This window comes from Lytechinus variegatus, chromosome 1 (genome assembly GCF_018143015.1).
Source record: "Lytechinus variegatus isolate NC3 chromosome 1, Lvar_3.0, whole genome shotgun sequence".
In the NCBI taxonomy this organism is placed as follows: Eukaryota; Metazoa; Echinodermata; class Echinoidea; order Temnopleuroida; family Toxopneustidae; genus Lytechinus; species Lytechinus variegatus.
Genome location: NC_054740.1, coordinates 14695886 through 14723460, shown reverse-complemented (window position 1 = coordinate 14723460; position 27575 = coordinate 14695886). Strand labels below are relative to the sequence as shown.

General features: G+C 36.3%; 2 protein-coding genes across 3 annotated transcripts; one reads left to right on the top strand and one right to left on the bottom strand.

Annotated features, from left to right (window-relative positions):
• Positions 1-874: 874 nt before the first annotated feature.
• On the bottom strand, positions 875-27575 carry LOC121406951 (N(4)-(Beta-N-acetylglucosaminyl)-L-asparaginase-like). Of its 2 annotated transcripts, none has more exons than XM_041597828.1 (10): positions 27362-27575; positions 22483-22588; positions 21456-21503; positions 20938-21050; positions 19788-19848; positions 18265-18316; positions 16810-17009; positions 7787-7894; positions 5724-5857; positions 875-3228 (listed from the first exon to the last, which is right to left on the bottom strand). In XM_041597828.1, exons 1-10 carry the CDS (start codon positions 27492-27494, stop codon positions 3095-3097), a joined length of 1089 nt encoding a protein of 362 aa, XP_041453762.1. In that variant the 5' UTR covers positions 27495-27575; the 3' UTR covers positions 875-3094. The 2 variants fall into 2 exon arrangements, with proteins under 2 accessions (XP_041453762.1, XP_041453768.1); XM_041597834.1 differs by lacking the exon at positions 27362-27575 and adding an exon at positions 25897-25985.
• On the top strand, positions 8127-14788 carry LOC121406941. The gene is made up of 3 exons (XM_041597819.1): positions 8127-8653; positions 11228-11362; positions 11949-14788. The coding sequence occupies exon 3, from the start codon at positions 12476-12478 to the stop codon at positions 13985-13987; it is 1512 nt and encodes a 503-aa protein (XP_041453753.1). The 5' UTR covers positions 8127-8653; positions 11228-11362; positions 11949-12475; the 3' UTR covers positions 13988-14788.

Genomic DNA, 27575 nt, shown 5'->3' with positions numbered 1-27575 from the left:
CACCGTCTTGCCCTGTTTTGACATGTTGACCTTTAACCTTTTAACTTATAACCTTAAACCTTTCAAATCTCAACTTCTTAATGAATGAGTGTATGCATAGGATAGCTTCACAGACTTTGCTTATGATATTCTCTATTTAAAGCATGTCTTAACATTATCTACTCAGATTGTTGACATTATACTTGCAATGCAATGAATTGAAGAAAAAAATCAAGTGAGAACTAAATTGTAGTATGGTGATGGTGAAGTGTATTTATCATTATCAAATTAGGAAAATGAAATTTACATGTTGCATTCCTTGTAAGTGAGCACTGAGCTCTGCACCAGTTAGACTTTTTCATGGCTTATTTCGGAGTATACAGACGACAGAACTCATTTTTGAAAAACTTTGATTTTTGTGAAAATGATTTTAAGTAATTTTCCTTCAAGCAAATGTTTGCTTACAGTACCATATAATAGCTAAAGGGTCTGCCATGCCTGAACGTTTTAGCCAGCGTATGCCGACGTACATAGTCTGACAAGCCGTTTTCCCCTTTCTTGGTAGCACAAATTGCCTTTTGTCAACAACACAAATGATTCTTCATTATTAGGTATTAGAATGATTTTTTTTTTTACGTTAGCAAAATGCACTTCTTGATATCATGAACAGGATTTATGGAGAAAGTGGCTTGCCATAGTCTACGTGCATCGTCATACACCAGCTAAAACATTCAAGAGTGACAGCCCATTTAATGAATCACTTACAATTTGTGCAACAAATGGATTTGCTTGGCAGAAAAATGATCAAACACTGCTCTTCTCAAAATCACCCTATTTAGAGGCTTTTTGATGGCCAGCTATACCATAGACTTGATGTGATTTTTTTGTGCAGTAATGGCAGTAGAAGATACCTGTTATTTTTCAGGTCAAGATAATCAAGAAATGTACAGAAATAAAGCAATAAGATGGACTTTCAGAGTGATTGCAGAAGTGCACTTGAAGATGAATAATAGTATTGATGGAGAGGCCTACATATTTTACTCTAGTGGTAGTTGTAGCAGCAATGTAGCCGCACATGGGAGTTATGGTGATGAAATTGTTTGTACATGTATGGTCATGATTTGCTGTTAAAGTTCATGTTGATCTTGGGTTTTCGTTCTTTTAAAGACCATGTAATTGTCGATGAATGGCGATTATGAATTCACTGGCGAAATTGTAGTAAAGCGAGTGAATGTATTGTCTTCCTATGATGTAATGTCTAATAATTTTCTCTTCCATAATGTCTTTTGTATTATTAGAGATAACGATTCTTGCCCACCTTTTGTGTTACTTCCGTTTTAATCATGATTTTTAATAAGTCGATTTAGTAATGTAAATGAATTCAACTAGAATTATTATGCACTTTCCTAGCAATATTCTAGAATTTACCCAATTTGTATCCATTATTTTGATAGATAGGAAATTAGAATTCACTGAATATTTTATCAATTTACTCCTATCTTTCAAACACAAGAGATACAAACTTTCATACACCCTTTTTTACACAAGAAACGGCCTTTATTTTTCTTATTATTGGTTATTTCTTGAATGATGTGAATTGACTGTAAGTCGGTAATAAATACTGCATGTATTTGCTTATAAATATGTTGTGTGATTACGTTCATGTGTTTGCTTTGAGTAGCGTACTGCAGTTATGAAGTCTGTTTTGTTCACATCACAGCAGTGGTTCCAAACAAGAGATTCTTGTGCAAGACATCTGTCGTCAGAGCCTCCTAAAACTCGTATTATTAGCATCTACTGCAATCTGAACACTTTGGGGGCCTGTTGCCATGGCAGAAGTACCAACATTTTGAAATCGGAATTAGGGAGGATTTGCAAGTGGCATCTAATTAAGTGCTCGGAAAATGCATCTTGAACTCAACCCTTGTAGCCAAAGTCCAAGAGAAACAAAGGAGCGGATATATAGAAAGGAAAAGGGGTTTAGAGAAGGAACCAAGTGAACAGACAAATAAACAGGTTTCTGTTACATTCACAAAACATATTTCCTGTCCTTTAATATTTCCTTTTCATCATAACAAATTACAAACAAGAAGTACTTCATGTTTTACATGATATGACAGTAGGGAGTGTTTGCAACCACAACAGATTCAAGAGCATGGTAAATCTATTGAAAAATGCCAGCAAATTACAATGAACAGCTGGGAGGTCTTCGTCCAAACAGCTGATGGAGCTGACAAAAAATTGCAAATATGTTGTTAGTCCACAGAGTCAAAGGTGAAACTGCTTTGTTCATTGTCATGAAAGACATTTGACAATACATCTTCTCCCTATTCAAGATTAGTGAAAATATAAAGTATTGCATTGCTCTTCGACTCAAATTTCAGTGACATGTGCATAGCATGAGTACAATGGTGCCACAAACCTTTGCCGTAATTATTAGTGTTTTGCAACCGTTTGTTACTAAACTTCTGTTATTTAAGCAGGCAAATGGAATTCCTATTGTGTTTACATTTTGTATTGGTAGCTGAACTAAAATGGGTGACTCTGTCAAGATCAACAGAGACATGGTCTTTTTTCATATTTCTGCCTTTCTTCAGGATCAAATTCGCGTAATTAAACTGCAAGAGAAACGGTGAATAGATATAAAATGAAGTCGATACTGACAAAGAAGTTAAATGACCAAAACATGAACCCATTTAAATCATTCTTCTAATCACATATAGCCAATAATCATGCTTCCAATAGCAAAAGCTTCCTTTCGTAAACCCAGACGTGCTGTGAGGAGTTTTTCCAGTGTGGTTTTTGTCATCTTTTCCCAGCGTTGGGAATACCTTGACTGTTCAAAATTCCTCTCAGTTGTCGAACTGTCTATCACTGAAATTAATCTATATGACTGTGCAAACAATTCAAAAATCTGGTAGCACTAGAAAAACAATGAATTTGAACTTTCATACTCAGGTGAAGCTTCCTGGCTGTTTATGATGGCGCTGAGTGGAGCTGCTGCACTGTTTGCTACTGGAAGTCGTAGCAAATTTACTCAGGATTTTGATGTTGATAGTCAATATCGCTCATCATTGGCTATGTGCAATAAAGATAGTTGATAGGGTTTTGTCCTTTAATCAATACTTGAAGAATTGTAAGTGATGACATGAGGGAACGATGAGCAAGGCACTTCAATGACTTGGACTGAGGACATCGATGGGTCCCTGACTGAGTAATGAAAGGATGAAAAACCATGACAAGCTCCACCTATAAGAGATAAGAAACAGGAATATTTATGAGAAATGAATGACAATGAAATACAACACAATAAACACAATGTTTTTAAACCGATAGTTTTATTCTCCTCATAATCATCATCAGCATCATCATTATCAGCATCATCATTACCATCATCATCATTACCATTATCATCATCATTACCATCATTGTCATCGTAATCATTACCATCATCATCATCATCATCATCACCAACATCACTGCCATCATCATCTTCATCATCAATGGATTGTAGTTACAGATATCGTTCTACTGAATACATTGCTAGAATGTCTAGGTACAAAGAAAGTTTGAGCGAGGTATTGTATTACAGATAATGTGCCATTGAATACCTAGGTTTTGGGGATGCAAAGAAAGCTTAGGCATGGCATTGTATACCAGATAAGGTCTCATTGCTAGGTTGGTTGGGTACTAAGAAAGCTCGGGCAAGGCATTGTATAACAGTTAAGGTCCCAATGAATACATTGCTAGGCAATGCATTGTATTACAGACAAAATTTCATTCAATTCACTGCTAGGTTGGTTGGGTACAAAGAAAGCTTGGACAAGGCATTGTATTACAGACAAGATCTCATTCAATTCACTGTTGGGTTGGCTAAATACAAAGAAAGCTTTGGCAATGAATTGTATTATAAACGAGATCTCATATTAAGTCACTGCTAGATTGGTTAGTTACAAAGAACCAATCCAAATTCATTACCATTATTGGCAACCGCGATATTTGTGCACGTGTGCCACAAAGGCTTATCGCGTTTCCTTGATTGGGGTAGCCAAGAATAAAAATATTTCATAAATGCAAGAGAAATTACATGTAGGGCCATAAACAAGGACTGGAAAACTATTTTCCTTTCCGTGTATTGGCAGGTAGGGCAGATACTCTACAGGCGTCATTTTTCGGCATGAAATTGTGTTAAAAAAGACTGGGTTGCCATGCTACAGCGGTATGTTACAAATGTAGTCTCAAAAGCAGAGTTGCCATCCAGTACAAGGACATTTCAGTATTCTAACAGATGAAAACCAATATTTTGGTGGGGAAATCAGTATTTTCAAAGAAATATCACAGGATAGCGCATAAAACTGAAACTTAAGAAATCAATATTTTCCATTCTGAAACCGTCAGTTTTCTTCTCATTTTTCAGTACTAAATACAGAAAATCAGTACAAGTGGAATGCCTCTGGCCGTCTCACCTGCATCACGCGGTTCAATATAGCAGCAGTGCTGACTTTGAATACTACTCTAACTCGCACAAGATGTTCAGTGATACATGGTTACTCTTATGTCCACTTTTTATGAACTAGACCAATAAACTTACAGAGATATGATGGTTATTCACCAAAAAACCCCAACATGGCCAAAGTTCATTGACCTTACATGACCTTTGACCATGATCATGTGACGTGAAACTCAAACAGGATATTCAGTGATACTTGATTACTCTTATGTACAAGTTTCATGAATCAGATCCATAAACTTTCAAAGTTATGATGGTAATTCAACAGATACACCCAATTCGGCCAAAGTTCATTGACCTTTGACCTTGGTCATGTGACCTGAAATGTGCACAGGATGTTCAGTGATACTTGATTACTCTAATGTCCAAGTTTAATGAACTAGCCCAATAAACTTCCAAAGTTATGATGGTAATTCAACAGATACCCCCGATTCGGCCAAAGTTCATTGACCCTAATGACCTTTGACCTTAATCATGAGACCTGAAACTTGCACAAAATTTTCAGTGATGCTTGATTACTATTATGTCCAAGTTTCATGAATCAGATCCATAAATTTTCAAAGTTATGATGGGAATTCAACAGATATCTCCAATTCGGCCAAAGTTCATTGACCCTAAATGACCTTTGACCTTGGTCATGTGACGTGAAACTCATGCAGGATGTTCAGTGATACTTGATTAACCTTATGTCCAAGTTTCATGAACTAGGTCCATATATTTTCTAAGTTATGATGACATTTCAAAAACTTAACCACAGGTTAAGATTTCGATGTTGATTCCTCCAACATGGTCTAAGTTCATTGACCCTAAATGACCTCTGACCTTGGTCATGTGACATGAAACTCTAATAGGATGTTCAGTAATACTTGATTAACCTTATGGCCAAGTTTCATGAACTAGGTCCATATACTTTCTAAGTTATGATGTCATTTCAAAAACTTAACCTCAGGTTAAGATTTGATGTTGACGCCGCCGCCGCCGCCGTCGCCGTCGGAAAAGCGGCGCCTATAGTCTCACTTTGCTTCGCAGGTGAGACAAAAATCAGTACAAGTTGGCAGCTCTGCAAAAGTGGAGAGAGGCAAAGCAAACATTCGTAAAATTTAAGGGACAACCATATCTGTGTGCCTTCCAGAGAAATGATCTGAAATGTCAAGGGGGCCTTCATGTTCCCCTCCCCTTATTTGAAGGGGCTAAACTGCCCTTGGCACTTGTGTTATTTTCTTCCTGAACTTACCATATTTTCCATTGATGGTAGCAGCTATAAGAGCACCGCTGAAATCTGGATGATATTTGATGATTCTCTCAAGCGCAGACAGACATGCTTTGTCAGGTGCCATCCCGTTCCTTAGATTCTCCACAATCTGATAGCTGTGGAAACAAAAAAAAAAGAAATAATTTTGAGAAATTCAAGCTGAATCAAGCAGGAAAATTAAGATATCCTGCTTGGTGCTATTATTTTCATAGCTCTCCATGGCTGATTTAAAGTTTGGAAATACAGTAACTGGAAGTTTCAATATACGGATCTAGTTAACTCTTTGCACGCTGAATTCATTTTTTTCGGGGATAATAATGATAATTGTTTCCATGTTATTTTCCTTAATTCAAGATTTCCATATTACACCATTGATACTTATTATTATTATTATATAGATGTTATCCAAGAACTATTGCCTTTTATTATCTAATTTGATGGTAGGGAGAAAACTAAACATTACAATTGCTGAATTAAATTGTAGGAATGTGCAAGATTGCAACATCAGCGCACAAAGGGTTAAAGAAATAAAGGCCTGCTAATCATTTTTCACTAAAACACACCATTCATATAATGATACAATACTATGTTCATTGACAATAAATGACATTTGACCTTGATCATGCAATTTTGTCAGTGATACTTGATTACCCCTATATCCACATTTCATAAACTATATCTAAGTAAACTTTGAAAGTTATGACAGCAATCTAATAATTACCTTCAAAATGGCTGAAGTTTGACCTTAAATGACCTTTGACTTTGGTCATGTGACCTGAAACTCGCATGAAATGTTCAGTGATACTTGATGACTCTTATGTCCAAGTTTTATGAACTAGACCAATATACTTACAGAGTTATGATGGTAATTCAACAAATACCCCCAACATGGACAAAGTCAACTGACCTTTGACCAAGGTCATGTGACCTGAAACTTGCACAGGATGTTCAGTGATACTTGATTACTATTATGTCAAAGTTTCATGAATCAGATCCATAAAATTTCAAAGTTATGATGGTAATTCAACAGATACCCCAAATTTGGCCAAAGTTCATTGACAATAAATGACATTTGACCTTGATCATGCGATTTTTGTCAGTGATACTTGATTGCCCCTCTATATCCACATTTTAAAAACTATATCTAAGTAGACTTTGAAAGTTATGACAGCAATCTAATAATTACCTTCAAAGTGGCTGAAGTTTGTTGACCTTAAATGACCTTTGACTTTGGTCATGTGACCTGAAACTCACTATGCAATGCAGGGGAGACAAAAGGGGGCTGAAGCTCACCCTCAGCCCCCCCCCCTTCCCATTCCGCTGGACTTGCACATATCATACTATTAACCTTCATTAAATTGGGGGGCGGGGTCAATTTGGCCCCCTTCAACAAATTTTGACGATATGCCACCGCACAATATTTTTTGAATGCGCCGCTCCTTGACTTTTTACTTTGAAGTCCAAAATAACACAATGTCTGTCCCAAACTTGCTCAAAAACGTGATTCTGTGTACGAAGCCAATGCAAATTGTTTTTTTTAACGAAAAATCATAAATGCATGATTATTTTTACTTCTGTTGTTCTAGATGGATTTATTATGTTACTTATGATCGCAATGATTTCATCTAAAAAACAATAAAAAATAAAGGGTTGAAAGAAACAAATACACAAGAATTTGAAAAATAATAATACATGTACATAAGAAATGAATTTTATTTTTGGCAATTTTTTTGTAGATTTTTGTTAGAAATGTAGAAATTGATAAGTTCACTTAAAATTAGCATTGCACTAGCTATATGAAGTGAGTTAAAGGCAAAGACATAAACAAAAAACGAATTTAGGGCAAATTTCATATGCCTATTTGCATAATTAATCAATGAAAATATACAAGCGATCAATTTTTTGAAAATTTTACTATACAGTCTTGGAGTTTACATCCGGCTCTACGGCCGAGATCTGAGGGGGGCAGGGTCAATTTGACCCCCACTTATATGTTGGTCCGAAATAGCCCAGTTAAGATAGGATTAATGCTTCTATTGTCTCACCTTGGTAAAAATCGCATCATTACATCACCATCCCCTGTTGCAGCTGCCCCGCCCACTTCTCTATCTACATAGGCACCTGATCCAGCAATAGGGGAATCCCCAACTCTCCTATCAAAATAGCAAAAAAATATATTAATATACATATACAGAAAAATCATTAATTTCAAGTTTACACAAATATTTTCCATTTGGTAACTATAGTGCAATTTTTCGCATAGGTTACAATACATACATTCACTAATTCAGTATTACTTTAAACTTTATGACTAAGAGCAATGAGTACTTTGTATGCAAGATTTCTATAAACAAATTTAAACAAGAAAAAAATACTTAATAACAGTCAGAGCGCAACGCCGCACGTAATGAGCTATTTGAGCGGGATTTATCGTACGGTCTCGTGACAGCACCGTCGCTGTTTTGTCGCGAGATTCGTCTGAAAGATTCGTAGCGAGAAATGCATACTTATACTGTATGGGATATAAATGAAGTTAGACACCATAATTTGTATCCTCTTTATCTTTCAACATGATCAGTATAAAATTATCTATCTTTTGATGTATGAATTTTTACATTTCACCTTAAAATGAATTTAAAAAATATATTAAGAAACAAAATATTTTTAGCTTTTTTTTTTAAAGTAAAATTTGCATCAACTTACGTTTTTTGATCACTTGACCCGTGCATTCACAAAAATTACTTCAGATTGGCACATGCTTTGAGAAAAATAGAATTGAGTTGGAGTGCTGGTTAAAGTATTTTGCTTTCGGACGTGAAAACATTAAAAAATCACAAATCTCGTCTTCTTTTTTTCACCGGAAGTTGGAGGAATATTCTGATAGATTGGCGCGGGATATTGTAAAGCGGAAGGTAAGTTGGCGCGTGTTTGTATTTTGCAGAAATCTTATGTCAGTCCCACGTATACGGTACGGTGTGCTGCACCAGTGCATGTGCCAGTGTATTATGATGGGGTGTCCAAACTTCGCGCACTTTTCAAAAATATTCATCAGGCTTAATTTTGTTCACAAAATATTCATAATTTATACAAAACCAATTCAAGAAATAGTTACCACATTGACGGCAAGATCGTAAACTATAAAATCATGGAAGAAAATGTAAAGTAGGTCAAGGGGTTTCGCCGGTATCGCGATCTCAAAATTCTATTCCGATCGGCGAATGCGGGCTGTGCTGGAAAACCGTTCAGAAAAAGTGTGACCTAACTTCGCGCACCAAAGCTTTTGTGGAGATTTAAACAAAAACTCAAGCTCAAAAAGTGAAATATTTATATCAGATTGATGGCAAAATGCTATGGAATCGGTTAGTACCATATTTAACTCACATTTTTTATGATTTCTGCTTGCAAAATGGTGATATCATGATGCTTGTTGATTTCTTCAAAACGGTCGCCAGCGGTGACGAATTTGCCGATCTTTTGCCAATATTTTCTTGAATACTGAACTCATCCTAAAGAAACTTTCACCGAAGGGTAATTTCAGGTCGCTTTTCACGTTGATGATGTCAGATTTTATGGATATTGGCTAGTTTTGGAGACAGAGGCGTCGATCCTGGGGGGGCAGGGGGGGCGATCGCCCCACCAATGAAAATATTGGGGGGGCAAACATGTCGTTTTGCCCCCCCCAATAATTCCACCGATGTGTAAAAATAAAATAAGATTGTAATGTTACACAGAAATCAGCAAGCGAGATTGAGATACCAACTCGTTCTTTATTTAAAATTGTGCTCAAAATGTCCGCTTTTTAGATTGAAATATCAAAATTTTCAGCTCGCGCTTCGCGCTCGCATCATTTATGTAGCAAAAACCCATACTTTCCAAGATTAAATAAGTGAATAGACTGTCCCGTTTTCAGTTTTAAACCTCAACAGAACTCCCGCTTCGATTTGCAATAATTTTTTTGTTGGATATATATCTTGTTCTTTATCAAAAACGTCCATTAAACTGTCTTTTTTCAGATCGAAATATCAAAAAAAAATATTTTTTTTTTAACGCTCGCATTTATTGTTCTTTAATAGATACCCGTCTTAATCATTATTACCAAAAATGCTTCGAATATCAAGCTTTCAGGGCTCGCTCTCGGCACTCGCATTATCTGTGTAGTTAGATATACATGTACATGTATCTATCCTCTTCTTGAGTTACTACAAACAGTCCTAAACAATAAAACAAGTACCTTTTTCCTGTCAAAGTTTCATGTCAGTATATTAAAAAATTTCAGCTCGCGCTTCGCGCTCGCATTAATTTGTTGGTGAGATATGTGTCTATATCTCATGAGTCACATATATATATATATATATATATATATATATATATATATATATATATATATATATATGCATATATATATGTGTGTGTAAGTTTGTTTGTTTTGCCTTTGGAAAGTTGATTCAGGATTTTGCCCCCCAATCTGAAAAATGGATCGACGCCCCTGTTTGGAGATAATGACCGTCCGCAAAGTTTGGACACGCGCGAAGTTTGGACTCACTGCCATACTAGATGGGGGGTCGGGTGTCCGGACACTTTATAATTTTGAAGCCTTCTTTTTTGTCTTTGGATTACACTAAAAATATCAATTCAATAGCTGTAATCATGTATTTTGTTCTCTACAATATTTCCTAACATTTTGTACTAAAAATTGAAACTTCACTTGTAATTTTTTCCAAATGACTTTCTAAAATTGATCGTCCGGACAGATAACAACTGTATGACTAGTAGTGCCAGTGGATCGTATTACCGCACACTTTTCATGAATTCAATCATATCGAACACATTATTCTCATAAAATTCACCAGACTTTCATTAGTACATAAATTATCGACTACAGTAGGCCTAGGCCTACTACATTTTGCCATTTTTTTTTTCTTTTTAGTAGCTTCCTATCGGACCCCTCGCAAATGCATGTGAAATATTTCTTGCGAATCTTGGTCACTTGATTGAATTTGAAAATGAAATGTATCGTATTAGGCCTACCAAATGTGTGTTGGTTAGACTTTAGGAAACAAAATCACTGTTGAGCTATTTTGACCATTCATTACTTTTGGAATATTATTAAGACTGAAAATATTTTTTAAAACATTTTTCATCATCTTTCGCTTTCTATTGACTGTTGTAAGTTCCCTGGCTTTGCTTTGCCTTTTCCCGGATGTAGCAAAATTGTGAGTGTGTATGATTATGAAATTACTTTCTGATGCATACCATGACATGTGCACATATACTAATACAACACTGTTCAGTACTACAAACACTATTGGCCTACTACATTTTTTTTTTTTCACACATTGGGGAGTTTGGAAGTTAATGTATGGGCTCGTCCAAATAATGTACATTTAATTTCCATGTAAACTTTTATCTGTGAATGACATATTTGCTGCATTCAGGGGCTTTTTTTATCTTGAATTAACACACTATAACTCTGTGTTTCTTGACAGGCATCAGCTGTCCCTAGCACGGATCAGTCCCACTTTCGTCCATCTCAGCTGTCACCATTTTCTGCCGAAAATTCACCAAATAGTGCTTTGCCATCAACGTTTCCATGTTCTAGGCCAAGTGATGGTTCATTAAATGTAAGTTAGTCACAAAATGATATCATATAAGTAGCTGTACAATAAATATGTACATGTACATCCAAGTTGATAGAGCTTACCCTTACCCATGCTCAATATATTTAACCAAAAGGATCAAGAATTCCCTGTTTTTGTGAACTTTATATCTTGGCCGTCTCTATCTCTAAACACTGCCCTGAAGAAATTACCAATTGCAGAATTCAGGCTTGTGTATTTTAACAAAAATATTAATATAATCTTAACAGTATATGGTCATACTTATATGCCTTGTTAAAAAGGAAAGCATGTTAGTACGCATGTTAGCATGGGTACCAGTATTAAGTAATACCTTAGAAAGCTGTGTGCGCTATGAACGCCTAGCTTAGCCGGGTAATATAGGAGCGCCTTGAGCACCTAATAAGGTGGATATGTGCGCAATATAAATATCCTATATTATTATTAGTAGTAGTATTAGTAGTACCATGTACATGTATATATGTCTCAGAGCTTTGCAAGAATATCATTACCTGGGCAGATGACATAACATGTACAATAAGAATTTTTTTTTAAAAAGAGTTAATATGATTTTTCCCCCTTTCTCTTCCAGGCTACTGGAGTGACCATCTTGTTTCCTACACCTGCTTCCAAAATGACGGACAGCATTGTTCGTCAGCCCTCTGGAAGGCCACCTGACTTGCTGTCCACTCAACCTTTGCCATGCTCACCACCAAGCTTGCCGTCCAGCCAACCTTTGCCATGCTCACCATCAAGCTTGCCGTCCAGCCAACCTTTGCCATGCTCACCATCTATCTTACCATCCACTCAACCTTTGCTAGGCTTGCACTCCAGTCAATCTTTGCCATGCTCACCATCAAGCTTGCCATCATTTAATGACAGCCAACCAACCCAGCCAACAGATAGGCCTCCTGAACCAATCTTGTTGCTGAGATCTGATGTTACATGTAATACTTCCAATCCATCGTTGGGGTAAAGAAAAGGCTTTTACCTGCATGCCAGAAGCAGGAATGTGGTCCTTGCAAGATATGTAATTGTAAATCTGTTAAATATTCCCATCTGTTAAATGTAAAATCAGTTGAATTAGTTGAACTCATTAAGAATTTATGTCATGTAGATATGGAAAGTTGTATTTGTGCTAAATGCATGGCAAAATACACAAAAAAATTGAAGGATCCCATGTACACTCCACAAAAACATAGGAAGAAAGAAAGGAGTGTTTGTTTTTTATCGTTTTTTGATATGTGCACTGACACATCTCAGAGAGATTGTAATTGCACTCTTGAATCATTCAATAATTGTTTTTCCTTAAAATGTATTTCAATCCCGGAAACATTATCATTATGTATAAAGCACCGCACACAGCTGTCACGGTTCCAGAATTGGGAATGCTGTTCTGTTTGTGAAGATTATATTAAAACGGAAGACAGAAGGTATTCATGTGCAACGATGGTTGACATAGATAAAGAGAGACTTAACAATATAAATGAAAATCTGTCTCTTAATGCCGAGAGTATTTTATGCAGTTCATGTTACAGATACACTTTGAAACAAATGAATAAACCAGCTTCATCAATTGATGAACTACAAAAAATGCTGAAAATTGAAGCTGCACAACATGAAATTAACAAGACAACTCAGGAAACAATACCAGACAAAGTGTTGTATGATGTTTATTCGTATGTATGTACATTATGTGAAAAAGATAAATGTTTTTTGCTTTTAACTGTATACAAATACTATGTTTCAAAACTGAGAATAATATGCAAGGAAGATATGTATTATGAACATATGAAGAAAAGCCCTTCATATCTTAACGGTAGGATAATTCATAAGTTTGGTGATCTTTTGTCTACGCACAGAATTGCACGCAAATATGGTTTGTTTTATTATCCTTCACATTTATCACATGAAGATATTCTATGCGCTTGGCATTTGTCACACTCAAAACTCAACAAGGTCCAAAGTAATCAATCAAGTGATGATATTGAGATGATGGATGATGAATCTTTTTCCTTCACTAATACCGAATCAGATTGTAATATGCAGTTCAGAAAAATTGCACTGGAATGCAATGAATTATTACGCAAACAAGGAAGGGACATAACCGCTCATTTTATTGCGAACCCAATGTCCTTAGCTGAATTCAAATTTGAGACTGCTTTTGATTTATTCACCCCCCTTATTTGGAACATTATTTGTATCATAACATCTACTCAGGATGAGATCAAATTTTTCAAGCAATCTGACATGAATATTGTTAAAGAATATGTACAGTTTCCATCTGAAAAAGGGCAGGCCAGTCACAGAAGGAAACAGAGAAGAGTTGCTACAATACTCTTGTTGCAATTCATCATAAATGATGAGAACAACTACCCTTTGCATGTCATTGTTGCCAACTGTGTCAAGAAAATGTCTCATTCAACAAAGTTGTTAAAGATCTTAAATCAAATAGGATTTTCTTGCTCTGAAAGTACATTAGATCGATTCTTACAGGATATTCATGATAAACGTGCACAAGCTGGGCCCCTCTCTGAAATTGAAACATCTGCATTTACCATTGTGTCCATTGATAATGTTGATGTTGTCACTCCATATGCTGCTGTTACTTTTGATAAATCTAGAAGTTGACATGGGACATCCATCATGGCTCAGCAACCAAAACCAACATCTGAAATTTTACACAAAAATGAGCAACTTGATGTGCAATATGCAGGTCCTGTTCAGGCAGATACATCCTCTATTGACAACCCATCACCATCATTCAGTATTGAGAATCAATCCCAGCCTGCCACTTTGGTAAGAAAACCCAAAGTGCGTAGAAGATTAGCGACTTTAGATTCAAGAGAGGGAAAAAAGACACACAATGTGCTGTGTTTGCATCGTATGTTACATGTATATGGAGTTTTATTGTTACAAGAGCTCACAAATTTGTTTGCAGTACTAATTGCTGTCTCCAAATATAAGACCTGTCAACTAATTTGACAATTAAAGAACTTATTTCTACATGCACATGTATGTTAGTATGCCTTGTTTCATCAAGATTTTTTCTTTTCTTGGAGTTAGACCTGAGATCTACATGTGTACATATATATTTATCTGTGTCGTGATTTGCACGAAGTCAAACCAAACTTTTCTTGACAGTTTGGTCTTTGAAGAAATGGCAGAAACTATTTTTGTTATAAAACGGTATCAAAATCGGTTTGATATCTTTCTCGGCTGAAAACCATAGTGCAATGTGAAAAGATATTCAATACTGAGACTATTATATTTTACCTTTTAACAAACGTTTTAGTATGCAGTCATTTTGTTACCATTGCATTTAAGGATCTCTTACAGACACTATTTTTCATGTGTGCCTACATGTAGCAATATTGTGTTCAAGATTTTATTCTATATAAAGTTGTGTTAACATTTTATATCAACAGGAAATTTCATAGAGCAGTTGTCTTTTATTTTTGTGAGCCTCCAGAGTAATAAGATAAAATGAAGTGTGCATGTTTGACTTTGAACCTTCAGTGTTTTAAGCTGTGTAAGAGTGGGAAAGTGAATAGATATGTTTTTGTTTGTTGTTGTTGATGTATGTGCTGAATACCATGTGAAAACACTTATAATCGACACAAGTTTTCAGAACGGATGGATGTTTCATAAAGTAAGTTACAAATGACTTTGCACACAAGTGGTGACCCTTTCTTGTGCTGAATGATATATTTCTTTGTAACTGGATTAGCACCTAAGAAAATGGGAGCAGAAGCAAACAATTTAGGGGGACCACCTGAAATTATGGGATGGATGCAGGTAAAAAATGTGAAAGCAAAAAAAAAGAAGGGTATCAACCACAATCACCCCCCCCCCCAAAAAGGTTATGAACAAAAAATTTAGGGGGGGGGGTCGTCCCCCCGCCTCAAATTTAGGGGGGACGGGTCCCCCCCCCTGCCGTCTAAGCTTGAGAATATGCTCCTGTTGTGCATGAAGTTGTGCGTAGCTTTATGAATAGCTTTATTAGAACTCTCCTGGGGCCCGTTGCAGAAAGAGTCAAGTTTATACGCAACTCAAATTTCAAGCGCAAGTTCCTTATAATTATGTGCATTCATTGGTTAAAAAGCAAATTGTGTTTGATCAGAACTTTCTGCAATGGACTCGGGACTATGTAACTAAACAAAATCATTTAATGGTAGTCATGTTATTGTATACATAAGTTATCAAAATAATTTTGGCTTCAACCCCCCCAATGTAAAAAATGCAGTGTAGACTCATCCAACATTCTATGCTAGAACTTTAAAAAAATTTAATTGTTAAATTGATTTTGCATGTCATTCAGTGCATTGCATGAATCCAATCGGTGTAAATCCCAAGGCACAACACTATGTAACACTATGGCTCGATCAATCTGAACCCCTCCCCCTTAGTTTAAAATATGATTTCTCCTGTTTTTCAACTGCAATGGATAACATGGGTTTACTACGAAACTATCCGACAGTCGGTTTAAAATTCCAAGAAGGAAGTCTGTTTTATTAGTTTGTTAAATTTTGTTTTTAAAATATGTTATCATTCATATCTGGATCCAAGAATTTATACGAAATGTGGTTTTGTTTCTGGGAAACTAGATTGCAGGCCAAGCATAGATCTCCGCGGTAGAGATCTACTGGCAACGCCTGTATGCCTGGCCGGTCAGCTGCGAAATCCATACACTAAGTTGGTTACGTGGGACCGAAGAAATTAATCACGGGCTAAATAACCAAAATCCAAAGCTTAATTTTGTCTTAGAAGAACAGTTTTATCCCTTGAATTGAATAATGATAGAATTATTTTCATAATTAGCACGGGACATTCACAAAACATTTGTTTTCATGGAATAATCCTGACGGAAAAAGTGTCGTCCTTCGAGAAAGTTCGTTCTCATCGTCGCACTCGGAGCTCTGACCAATCAGGTGATCGCATTTTCGCGAAACCTGGAATCTTGTCATATTCGTCAAAATTAACTATGCAAGGCAATGATTTATTCGTTCACCTGACCCGTGCAAACAATTTTGTGATATAATCAGACATTATTCTTAAAGGTAAGATTATATTCTTTCAACTTGTACCTCAAACATTTTGCTTTCGGGTCTTTACGCTGGTCTATTTTACCCATGTTTAAAGGTGAAAAATATTCATATTTTTTTATGGTTTTCATCCGAATTAATCATATTTTAAATGTTTAATTCTTCAAATTGGTTAGGTTTACGAGAAAGAACAACTCTTAAGCTTTCGAATGGTATATAACTCAACGTAATTGGGATATGGTTTCGGGTCTTACAAGGGCAGTAGAAATTCGGTCTCCCAGCTCATTACGTATTCAAGCCGGCGAGAGTCTTGCATACGCGTACGATAAAATAGCGGACTTTTCTCAGTGTTGCGGGCTGACTGATAAGAATCCAAACATTCACAGTCAAAACTTGAACTAGACCTACCCTGGCACTTTATGAGTGGCACCATTCGTGGATGTACCCCCTGCTATATGCCCATCAGAGTCGATCACAATCATACCAATTGTGTCATGATTCTTGCTGCTGACATCCTTGTTATAGCGCCCTCTCTCGTTTGACATCACGTGATCTCTTTTCACTGGGGTGTATGGACCGCATGATTTTGACGGGTCAGGGGACACATTCTGTAAGAGGTATTTAAAGAGATTTAAATGAAATTTTCAGAAATCCTCTCAGTCTGAATTTGATCATGTACAATTCTTAAAGGAAAATGAAACATGATGCTGAAGTCAAACCTTTCAACTAACCCCGCGAAAATGGTGACCTCTTTCTGAACCTGAAGAGGCCCAACTGTAATTAGGGGTTACACCTTACTGGGAAATCGGATGAGTGTATATTAAAGTAGTTTCATTTTGATTATCCTCTAATTTTCCATGATATTATGTGTTATTAGATTTTGGGTTCATTTTTCTTTAAAGTGTATAGCAAGAAACCACTGCTGATTTGACTACCTATACTACAAAATCCCCATATTTATGACTTAGACCTTGAAAAGTCACCGCTTTCAAAGGATAACATTACATACATCCGTTTTGGAGCCAAATTTGCTCAAATATCACCTATTTTTAAAATGTATGGTCTTATATCAATAAATGTTGTCATTGAGTTAAGTATCCAAAGCAACAACTTTCTAAACTACTAGACAAAAGCCTGAAAAACATTGAAACTATGCAGTGGAACTTGGTACAAGTTCGATGCCTGTTGCTAGGAATATTTATGCCAATATTCTCCAGAGGTTTCAATTATACCATGGTACACAACCATGGACAGTGGCGGACCGTGACCCTGAGCAGACAATGATTGGAGGGGGCACTGTATTGTTTGTGAACAATGCTGTGCCCCTCCAATGCTTTGTCTCCTCCGGGTCATGGTCTGCCACTGACCATGGACTATGCAGATTTGTGTTCATAAATTATGCTTATTACATCACATTCACTAAGAAAAGTCCAATAAAAAATGCACATTTTTGGCAAAACCAAAGGCAGCTTAATTGAAGCGCTAATAATACAAGAATCTGCATAATCCATGATACAATTGAAAACCCTTCTGAGAGTATGGGCCTTTAATTTTATAAAAGGTTCAATCAAAAAGCATTTGAAACATCACAATTTAACAGCAATATTTAGGTATTTCCATGGCGGAGAATTAGGGTTTAGTGGTTCCACGGAACACCATGTATTCTTCTGAGGGCGTATATGTACATGTATGTTGGTCGTAAAAAGGACCACCCAATCTCCACAATTTTACAAGTGTGTTCTTGTAAAATTAGCAAAAGATGTACTAAAAGCAGGCTATATATACTCTGCCAGGAAGCTATATGTACAGTGCCGCGACTACTTTGTTTATTCATTTGATTTCCAATAAAAACATGGAACTTACCTGTCGAAAGTTGGGTTGGCAATTTGATTTTCGCCATTCCTCCCACATAGATCTGTAAATGGAATATCATCAGAATCAGATTTTATCATAATCTCACTCACCTCCCCCCCCCTTTAAAAAAAAGAAAGAAAAAGTCAGTATCTGAAACAAAAATTTGAAGTTTAATCTGATAGACAAAGCGAAGGAAAGTTCAGACTATCGAGCAGTAAATTAGAGCTCACCTCGTTCGGTAATACAATACCATTTTCAAGTGACCAAAATATTTCACATGCTAATAAGGGTCAGATTGGAAGCTGATATCGTAAAAAAAAACGGTTTCTGCAAAATTTTTACATATTCATTTTTTGTAGGTACATGTATTTGTGGGTATTTATGGTAAAATTTGACATTCAGTCTGCAAGTCCCTATGCTAATGAGCAAATTAGCAAGATTTATCCAAGTCCTCTCATGGCTGAATTCATATCCCTGCAAACTCTCATGAATTGTGAGACTTTCTTTCTCAAAGAATTTAACCATTTTCTCCTTGAGTAAAATTGATGATTTTTGTACCATAGGAAAGAGTAAACTACTCTTATATTGGTTGGTTATTTTTTTGGAATAAAATATTTTGATAAGTGAATTTCAGGCATGAAAAGATGCCTAAAACGGAATGTTCTTCCTTTGCTTTCTCTTGCAAATTGTGCAAAATTTTGTGTTTTAGGCACAAATATTACTTGTATCATCAGAAAGCTTAAACTCTATACTTTCTTACTAAAATGTCACTCTTGATATGTGGCATCTTTTAGATGAGTCAGCAGCCAGCCATTTCCATCAAGATGCAAGACAAGATTTCTGAAATTTCTGAGTAGCATAAAATCTAGACTTCTGATTGGCTGAATGTTTTCAAACAACAGGCGCGGGTAATTTGAAGAGATTACCACATGGAGAGTGTGACCTTGCAGAGGCCCAATGTGGGGAACATTGGAATTTGCATGGTTGTGTGATCTCTATGACCAATCACAGCGCAGTGTTCTTGTTTTTGAGCTGCTAAATATTCTTGGCCTACAAAAAGCTGGCTGCTGACCCATCTAAAATACCTCTTAGACATATTACAGCTTAGATCTTCAGCTTTATCACGATCTAAAAATCATTTGGGCTCAAACAGAAATCAAGTGTAAAAACACCAACTTTTGTTGCATGAAAACAGTTATTTTGTTTCATGTTTAAGATCAAACCTTTTCCCTATATTACAAAATCTTTTTAAAAATCCAAACAAATTACCTGAAAAAATGATTTTTCTTCTTTATAAAGATACCAAAAAACATGAAATTTGGTCAATATTTAGAGAGCTGCAAGCCTGCAATGGCTGAATGAAAAGAGGAGTATTGGTTCACACCAAGCTCATTAACAATGCAAAAACTCTCGTCATGAATATCACTTGGATAAAAGAAGCTACTTTTTGAGGGCTTGCTGACTGACTGTTGAATTTTATGAGAGTCTTGTGATTGAAATGATTGAATTCATATTTTTGTAATGTTACATACCTTGATTTGTTTGTTGTTAAATTTTCCTGCTTGAATCCCATTTCGATTGCAAATTTGGTGGCTAAGAAACAAAGAAGAATGCAATTACAACATAAGAATTACAATCTAAATGATCCTAAACATTATGACTTCTGAACAACTCAATCGTGCATAAATCAGAGTGCATAATAGTCTTACAAAAGTTACTTCAAAATAAATACAAGGGTATATTTCCACATAGAAACTCATAAGTGTATTTGATTGATGACACTTTAATATCTACATAGCTATATTCATTTGCTTATCTTTAATCTGAAAATTTAGCTGTGACCTTCATTTCTCTTTAGTCAAACACAAACTCATTCAATATTGATAAAATTGTAACTGTACAACAAGCAGTATTTCTACAACAACTACTACTACTATGGATTATTTCGAATTTGTCTATTGCCAATTCGTCCAACTGTAAACTCGTCTACTATCATTTGGCATCAGTTCCTCCACTATCCACACACATGTAGGTAACTGCCATTTCCTCCAATCATCATTTCGTCTCAAACTGTTGGTCCAATAGCTATTTAGTCCATACCATTTGGTTTAAGTGTGCAAAATGAATGAAAAAAGATATTAGATCGACTGGTTATGAGACGAAATGGTCATAGACAAAATGGTAATTAGACAAAGTAATGATTGGACTAAATAGACAGAATGGCATTAGACTAAATGAAAGTAGACGATGTGGTGAGTGGAAGAGTTGGCAGTAGCCAAATTGCAATTTACCACTACCACGACTACTATTACTACTACTACTACTTCTACTACTACATGTACTTCTACTTCTACTACTACTACTACTACTACTACTACTACTACTACTACTACTACTACTACTACTACTACATGTACTACTACTTCTACTACTACTACTACTACTACTACTACTACTACTACTACTACTACTACTACTACTACTACCACCACTACCACTACTACTACCACTACTACTATTACTACTACTACTACTACTACTACTACTACTACTACTACTACTACTACTACTACTACTACTACTACTACTACTACTACTACTAGTACAATTACTACTACTAAGACTACATGTAGGACTTCTAATAATACTTCTATGCATGTATGAACAAAATAATGTACAAACCTGATTCTCCCACTAGCAAAGTCTCTTTCGTGTACATCATTACAGCTCTAGCAACTGAAATAGCACTCTTAATGCGATGAAGTCCCCCAACAGAACCAACTGTATGAGTATCCCTTCATTAAAGATTCAAGATATGATTCAAAATACATTATTGCTCAGTTTGTGAGTGATCTGTACATGCACATGTAACTGCAACAGAAATGTTGTTTGGTTCAGTGTACTACATGTACATTATCATAATAATCACCATAGTCAATTATCAAAATAATTATCAACACCCTCCTCAATCATCATTGGTTACATGTATGTCATCCTTATCACAACTATCATCATTACCACCCTCATCATCACTATTTACATTATCATCATCATCACTATATTGATATCATCATTGCTATCATTATTACTATATGGGGTAAGAAACTACTTCAATATATTAATGTCCAGTGACTCCAGCACTTACAGAAGAAGATGTTTCTAAATGAATATACATAAAATATATTAAAACTATTCCTCACCCATCCATGATCATAGCATCCAGTGTGGTCTCCCCATATTCATCAGGACTACAATGAAACAGAAACAAAAGAAAAGAAAGCTGAGAATAAAATTATCCCCACTCAGTACTAATAGTATGAGAGCTGAAATTGAAGAAATTGATATCAAATCTATGATAAATCCTCAATAAAATAATGAAGAAAGGAATTTTCAAAGTTTTAAGTTTGTGATATCATAGACAAGCGCCTCCTCCACATTTCGTTTGATACAATTTCCCCAAAATACAAGTTCTTCAAAAAATGTAAGTGACTTTATTTGTGCAGTGGATATCATACAGTGTTATCAGTTACACAGAAACACATATGTATATGTACTTTGGTATGCATCAACTACCTGTTCAATATGAGAGTGCATTCCTAAGAGGACTAGAATCCAACAAATATAGGCTCCTGTACAAAACTTGCTGTTCAATATGAGACCTTATTCATCAGTTTTGCGCGCATGATATTATGAAATATACAAATCGTACAACAAAGAAAGCAATGCAATCCGCAGCATAGAGCACAATGAAACATGTATTTAATGACATCATACATGTAATTAACTACATGTAAGTCACATCTCTATGATATTATGGAGTGAGACCATATTAACTATATTATTGGTAAGAGTTGCTCAATCAAATTTTTATCCCTTAATTGGGGGGGGGGGGGTGGGGGTGAGGTGGGATAGATAATTATATTGGATGGCTGTATATTTCATGTAATACCAGAAATATTTCACCAATTACAGCCAATATTCCACTCATCTGCAACTCATGGAAATATCTGCCCTACCTCTTGCAATATTTCTGGTATTCCATTCAGACCCATCTAATATAAAATAATAATCAGACACCTCAATTTCGTACCCCGTTCTATGCAAAAAAAATTTATTCATCCTGTTTCATCAAAAAATTGAATTTATATCATCCGGGCGAAGTATCCCTTAATCAGAGGTCATCCACCAGCAATAATTTTTCTTTTTTCATTTATGATGATTACTTACCTTCCGCCATAGCCAACAGTGAAGTCACATTGCTCTACCTCACAGACTGAACAACCCTCCTCCACAGCATCTAGTACAGAGGCCCCTCTGTTAATTACATTCCAAGCTTCAGGAAATTTGAAAAATTATTGAAAAGTTGAAGGAAACATGAATCAAAAAGTCAATCTCATGGGACCAGGCTCCGGGCATAGACGGCGGGGGCAGGGGAAGAGGGGGATAAATCCTCCCAAACTTTCTGGATTTGAGTATGCTATGTACAATCATCCCGCCAGGTATCAAGGTGAAAAAATGTACAAATTGTAATGACATTTTTAATTGATATACATTTACAGTGATTATCAGAATCTTTATCATAATTATTATAATCACAACATAAACATCATTTATTATTAATGCATTTTACAATGAGACCAATACATATACATTATAATCATGCAATTTACAATGAAATCAAGTTAGAAAAGTCAATTTCTTCCCTGCTCACTTTACTGGCTCTTAAATTCTTAACATTCTTTTATGTAAAAAAAAATTGAAGTCCACATTGTACAACTAACATGGAATAATGATGAGACACAGGGTAGGCAAACTACACAGACCATAGTTCTAACTCGATCTGTACAGCCAGGACTCAGTCAGTAGACCAAAAGCTTCAGTCTCTGTATTTTGGTTGTTCCGCTGAACTGCGTTGGCTCACTCACCAATACATAGACTGAAGAGCTTGGAGGCCCGTACGTACAGACAACGTATTAGCAGTAACGTTGGATTAACATCTAGCGGAAACCTGATTTTCTGATCATTTTTTTGTACATAAAATGTCACATTATGAAAAAGAAATCACATCCATATTTACGAAAATATGTTTAAAATTTTGAAATATCGTACCGTAGACCACAGTTACTGCTAATTCCTTTCAAATGATGATCGAAACATTGTCATCTTCGATCCTTTCGTTGGTCAACGTAAGTTGCCATCTAGTATGACGTCATCATCTTTACAGACATATTTACCAGTCGCTATATATCGTGATTTGTGCCGCTGCTTTGCGCTTGTAGATAAGTGTGCGTTCGGAACTTATCGCTCGCATTGATTGGCCAGGATATCAAAAATTTAATCGGAAAGCCTTTTCCTGCCATTTTTCCTCTCCGGCAGAAAATTAAAAAAATTAGGAATAACCTGGGGAATAACTCATCGGTAACATATATTTTCTTCGAACTTACATTGTATCAAAAGCCCGGGGGGCCACTTCCATTCACGAGTGGATACCATGCGCGACCATGGGGTCTCGAAAAGCACCCTAAACACGTAATTTCCATATTCTGAAAATGCACCCCTTAACAAGTATTGGCGTGTGAAACCCTACCCTTAACCACTCACACATTGTACGAGGTTAGTATGTACTAACCTCGTACAATAGACCGTGTTTGACCCTGGATTTCGAAGTAGTCTGCAAACATCTCTTCATTGCTGAAGTAATATTTGCCGAAACTCCTTCTCGCTACGCACCGGGGCTCTTGCCGGTAAGTAGCAATAGATTGAAGAAATATGAAAATAATAATAAAATAATAATCATTAAAAAAAGCAAATTTCGCATACCTCTGCCTCGAAAGTGACTTTGCTTGTCTCTTCCACGGAAATACAAGGAAGCCCGTTGGTGGCGCTAATAATTTCACAACTTTGATTCAGCTCCTCGGTAATTTTATAACTGTATCTAAATTCTTTGAATGCGCAATCCTCATGATTAATTTACTAATTATGGGCACCAATGAATGAAATACCTTCAAAAACATAATTAAAGATTATATTATTGGTGATGACACCACTTATTTGCAATGAATTTAAAAAGATGACTAATAAAAAAAAATGAAAATAATATACGTGCCTGGAAAGAAACCAGCAGTACAAACTTTAACTAGACCAAAAGCTTCGGTCTCTGTTATGTTGGTTGTTCAGCTGAACTCCGTTGGCTTCACTTACCAAATACAGAGACCGAAGTTCTAGCGCGATCTGTACAGGGGACTCAATGGCCATACGTGTATGTACCGGTACTTAAGATCGGATAAAACGGGGAAGTGAATTTGCGCGACAGCCGAGGTAAGTCACTGTTTTTGTTCCTTTTAACTTGATTTTTCTCCGTTTTTGGGCAATTAATGCCAAGAGGGAATATGAATTTGCATTTTGGTTGTGTTAACTTTCAAAATTTTTATTCATTAAAGACAAAAATTGAAGAGCCCCGACGGGGGGATTTTGCATTGCAAGTCCCCTAATGGTGGCTGCACGATAGCGAGCCGTCTGTGTACGAGGAGAAATAAAAAAAAATAAAATGTTAAAAAACTCCTCGAAACAGACGGCTGCCAGCTGTCTAGCTTTAACGAACTTCAATAATACGTATAGGGTATCCCAAAGTCTATACAATGAAAAGATTGGACACTTCACGGACTTCGCGTAATGCCTTGCGTCGATTTGCGTGTAGAAGTAGTGTAGGTGCCTAGTCTTTCCCTTGTCGTGTCTCTGATATGGATATAAATCGCGCGCCCTCTTTAGGCGAAAATTGGACTCTAAACACGAAGTTTTGGGGCAAAAAGGACATCCTTATAAAACATTTTAATTTTGTTTTATTATCCCCGCAAATTGGACCCTAAACACGTAATTTTCCTAGCGAAATAGATACCCTTTCTTAGTTTCTTAATTTTTTTTGTTTTTGACACACTTATCACGTTACGTACGTAACGTGCCTTATCGTGAAAAAGACATCCTTGCTTCCTATTGTTCTTCGCCAACGTTACCCGACGCACGCGTCGGTAACGTTGGTGAAGAACAATAGGAAGCAAGATGGCGGCGTAAACATCGGGCAACTCTCTTCCGTCTTTTCACAATATTTTTCTCATTTTTTTTGATGAGTTCCTGTTCAAAAAATAACAACGAGAGTGTAGAAATGTCGGACATGAAGTTTTATCCCATGTACATGATTTAGGGCTAGATCTTTTAGAATGAAAGTAGAAATCTCGGGGGTGAAAGTTTCAGGTTTTGGCTTCCGTCGTGTGGGTCAATGACCAGGAAGACCTGGCTTCGTATGAGAGCTTACGTTAGTAAATGATTTTTACTCTCTAGAAGCCGCCTGGCTACTCCAGATCTCTGACTTTAACTTTAATTTTATGATTATGATAATTAAAGACAAAAATCGATGAGCCCCTTTGTGGATATTTTGCATTGTTAACCCCCTAATCATGCTAATGGCGGCTGCATGCTGCACGATCGCGAGCCGACTATGTACGAGGATTAAAAATCTTTTTTTTAAATCTCCTTGAAACAGACGGCTGCCAGCTGTCTGCGCTACGCCCCGTAGGCGTAGTCTACTCTAACGGGGCAGCTTCGGGGCGACGCTCACAAATTTCAAGTCACACGTTCGTCACTCACTCAGTCTCATGATTGATTAAGTCCACTGTGGTCTGTGTCACTTGTTCACTGCTATAATCTGGCCTGTGGAGAATCTACAGGTAGGACTATGGTATGCCAATGCTGTATTGAGCACACATTTAAAAAAATCATTTAAAATATCACTTTTGTGACCAAAATTACTAATTTCCATACAGTTTTAATTTATTTATCATTAGTAACTTGGGTCTAATTTTTTCATTCACCAGAGCGCTCAAAAACTTGAATTATTGGGCATATTTTTGTGTACGCCCTCTATTGGTGGAAAGTAACATGGCAAGAAAATTTTCATTTTTTGATCTCTATTTTTAATTAAGAAATAATGAGATAAAGAATCAAATTTAAATAAGAGCCTACACAAGCTGTATGAATATTAACAGGTCTAATGAAAACTGTCAGTGTAAAAAATCAAGCATTTACCCCAAAGAAAAAGAGAAAATAAGCCAAACATTGCCACCCTTATTTGGCCACACATGGAGATAATATAAAGTGAGAACAAGGTTAGGGGAAGGCGGGGTAAGTTGAGCATAGGGGCAAGTTGAGCCACCAGCCGCAGGCCAATAATGAATGAGTCAGACATTGTGGTGGTGTCATGTATTGATGACCCATAGCATAACCCCTAACCCCACCACATTGTGTCCAACTTTGAAACAAAAAGTAGTTTTTTAGAGGGAAAAATGTGAATTTCAGCCAAAAAAGTAAAAAAGAGTGTGAAATAGGTAAGTGCTTTATAAACACACACGTCTTTAAATATAATAAAGACATGATAACAACATTATTAGTCCAGGTATGGATCTTCATTCTTGTCATAGTCTTTTATATGATGGATGCATGATAAATGTGTGGATACAAAATTATCGCACTAAGTTCGGACTGGGGTAAGTTGAGCCAAACAGCATGGGGCAAGTTGAGCCATGGTAATTCCTATGGTAATGTATCTTAAGAAACAAACAAACCATAAAAATCGATTGAAATACAGGCTGAAAGGAGCAAATTAACATGACTGCTCTTTTCCTTTTACAGGATGTTAGTATTTATAGAGAATTAGCAAGTGAAAAGACTTTAAACAAAACATTGACATGCTGGTTCTCCCCCATACATTTTGTACATAGTTTTTGTGGCTCAACTTACCCCAGAAGGTGGCTCAAACTTACCCCATATATGGGGCAAGTTGAGCCATTTGACATCGGTTTTTTCAAAGGTCACGATGACTTTCAGTGTTGGGGTAGAAAGTTATATATAGGTGGAAAATATTTCAGAAGAATGAAATTTCAAAGCAAGGTACTTATTTCGACAAGATTATTAATCATATCAATTCTAACATGCAAAAAGCAAAAACTGTCACAACTTACCCCGCCTTCCCCTATATTATAACCTTGTTCATTGAATGAGTGGTCTGTGGCTGTGTCTGTTCCTGTGGCACTGTCCAAACAAAATATTTACTCACCCTTCTCTGTTGCGTTTGTAAATGGCCAGGTATTGATTACAAGTGGCAACCCACATTCCACAAAATATAGCCCGTTTAACCAAAGAAAAAGAAGAGTTACTGAAAATATATGCATTTTCGGGAGTTTCGACATGTCCGAGTAGGGCCTTCAACATGCAACATGTACCGGTATACCATGGCATTAGGCTCGACGACTAGGTCGATCACGTGCGTG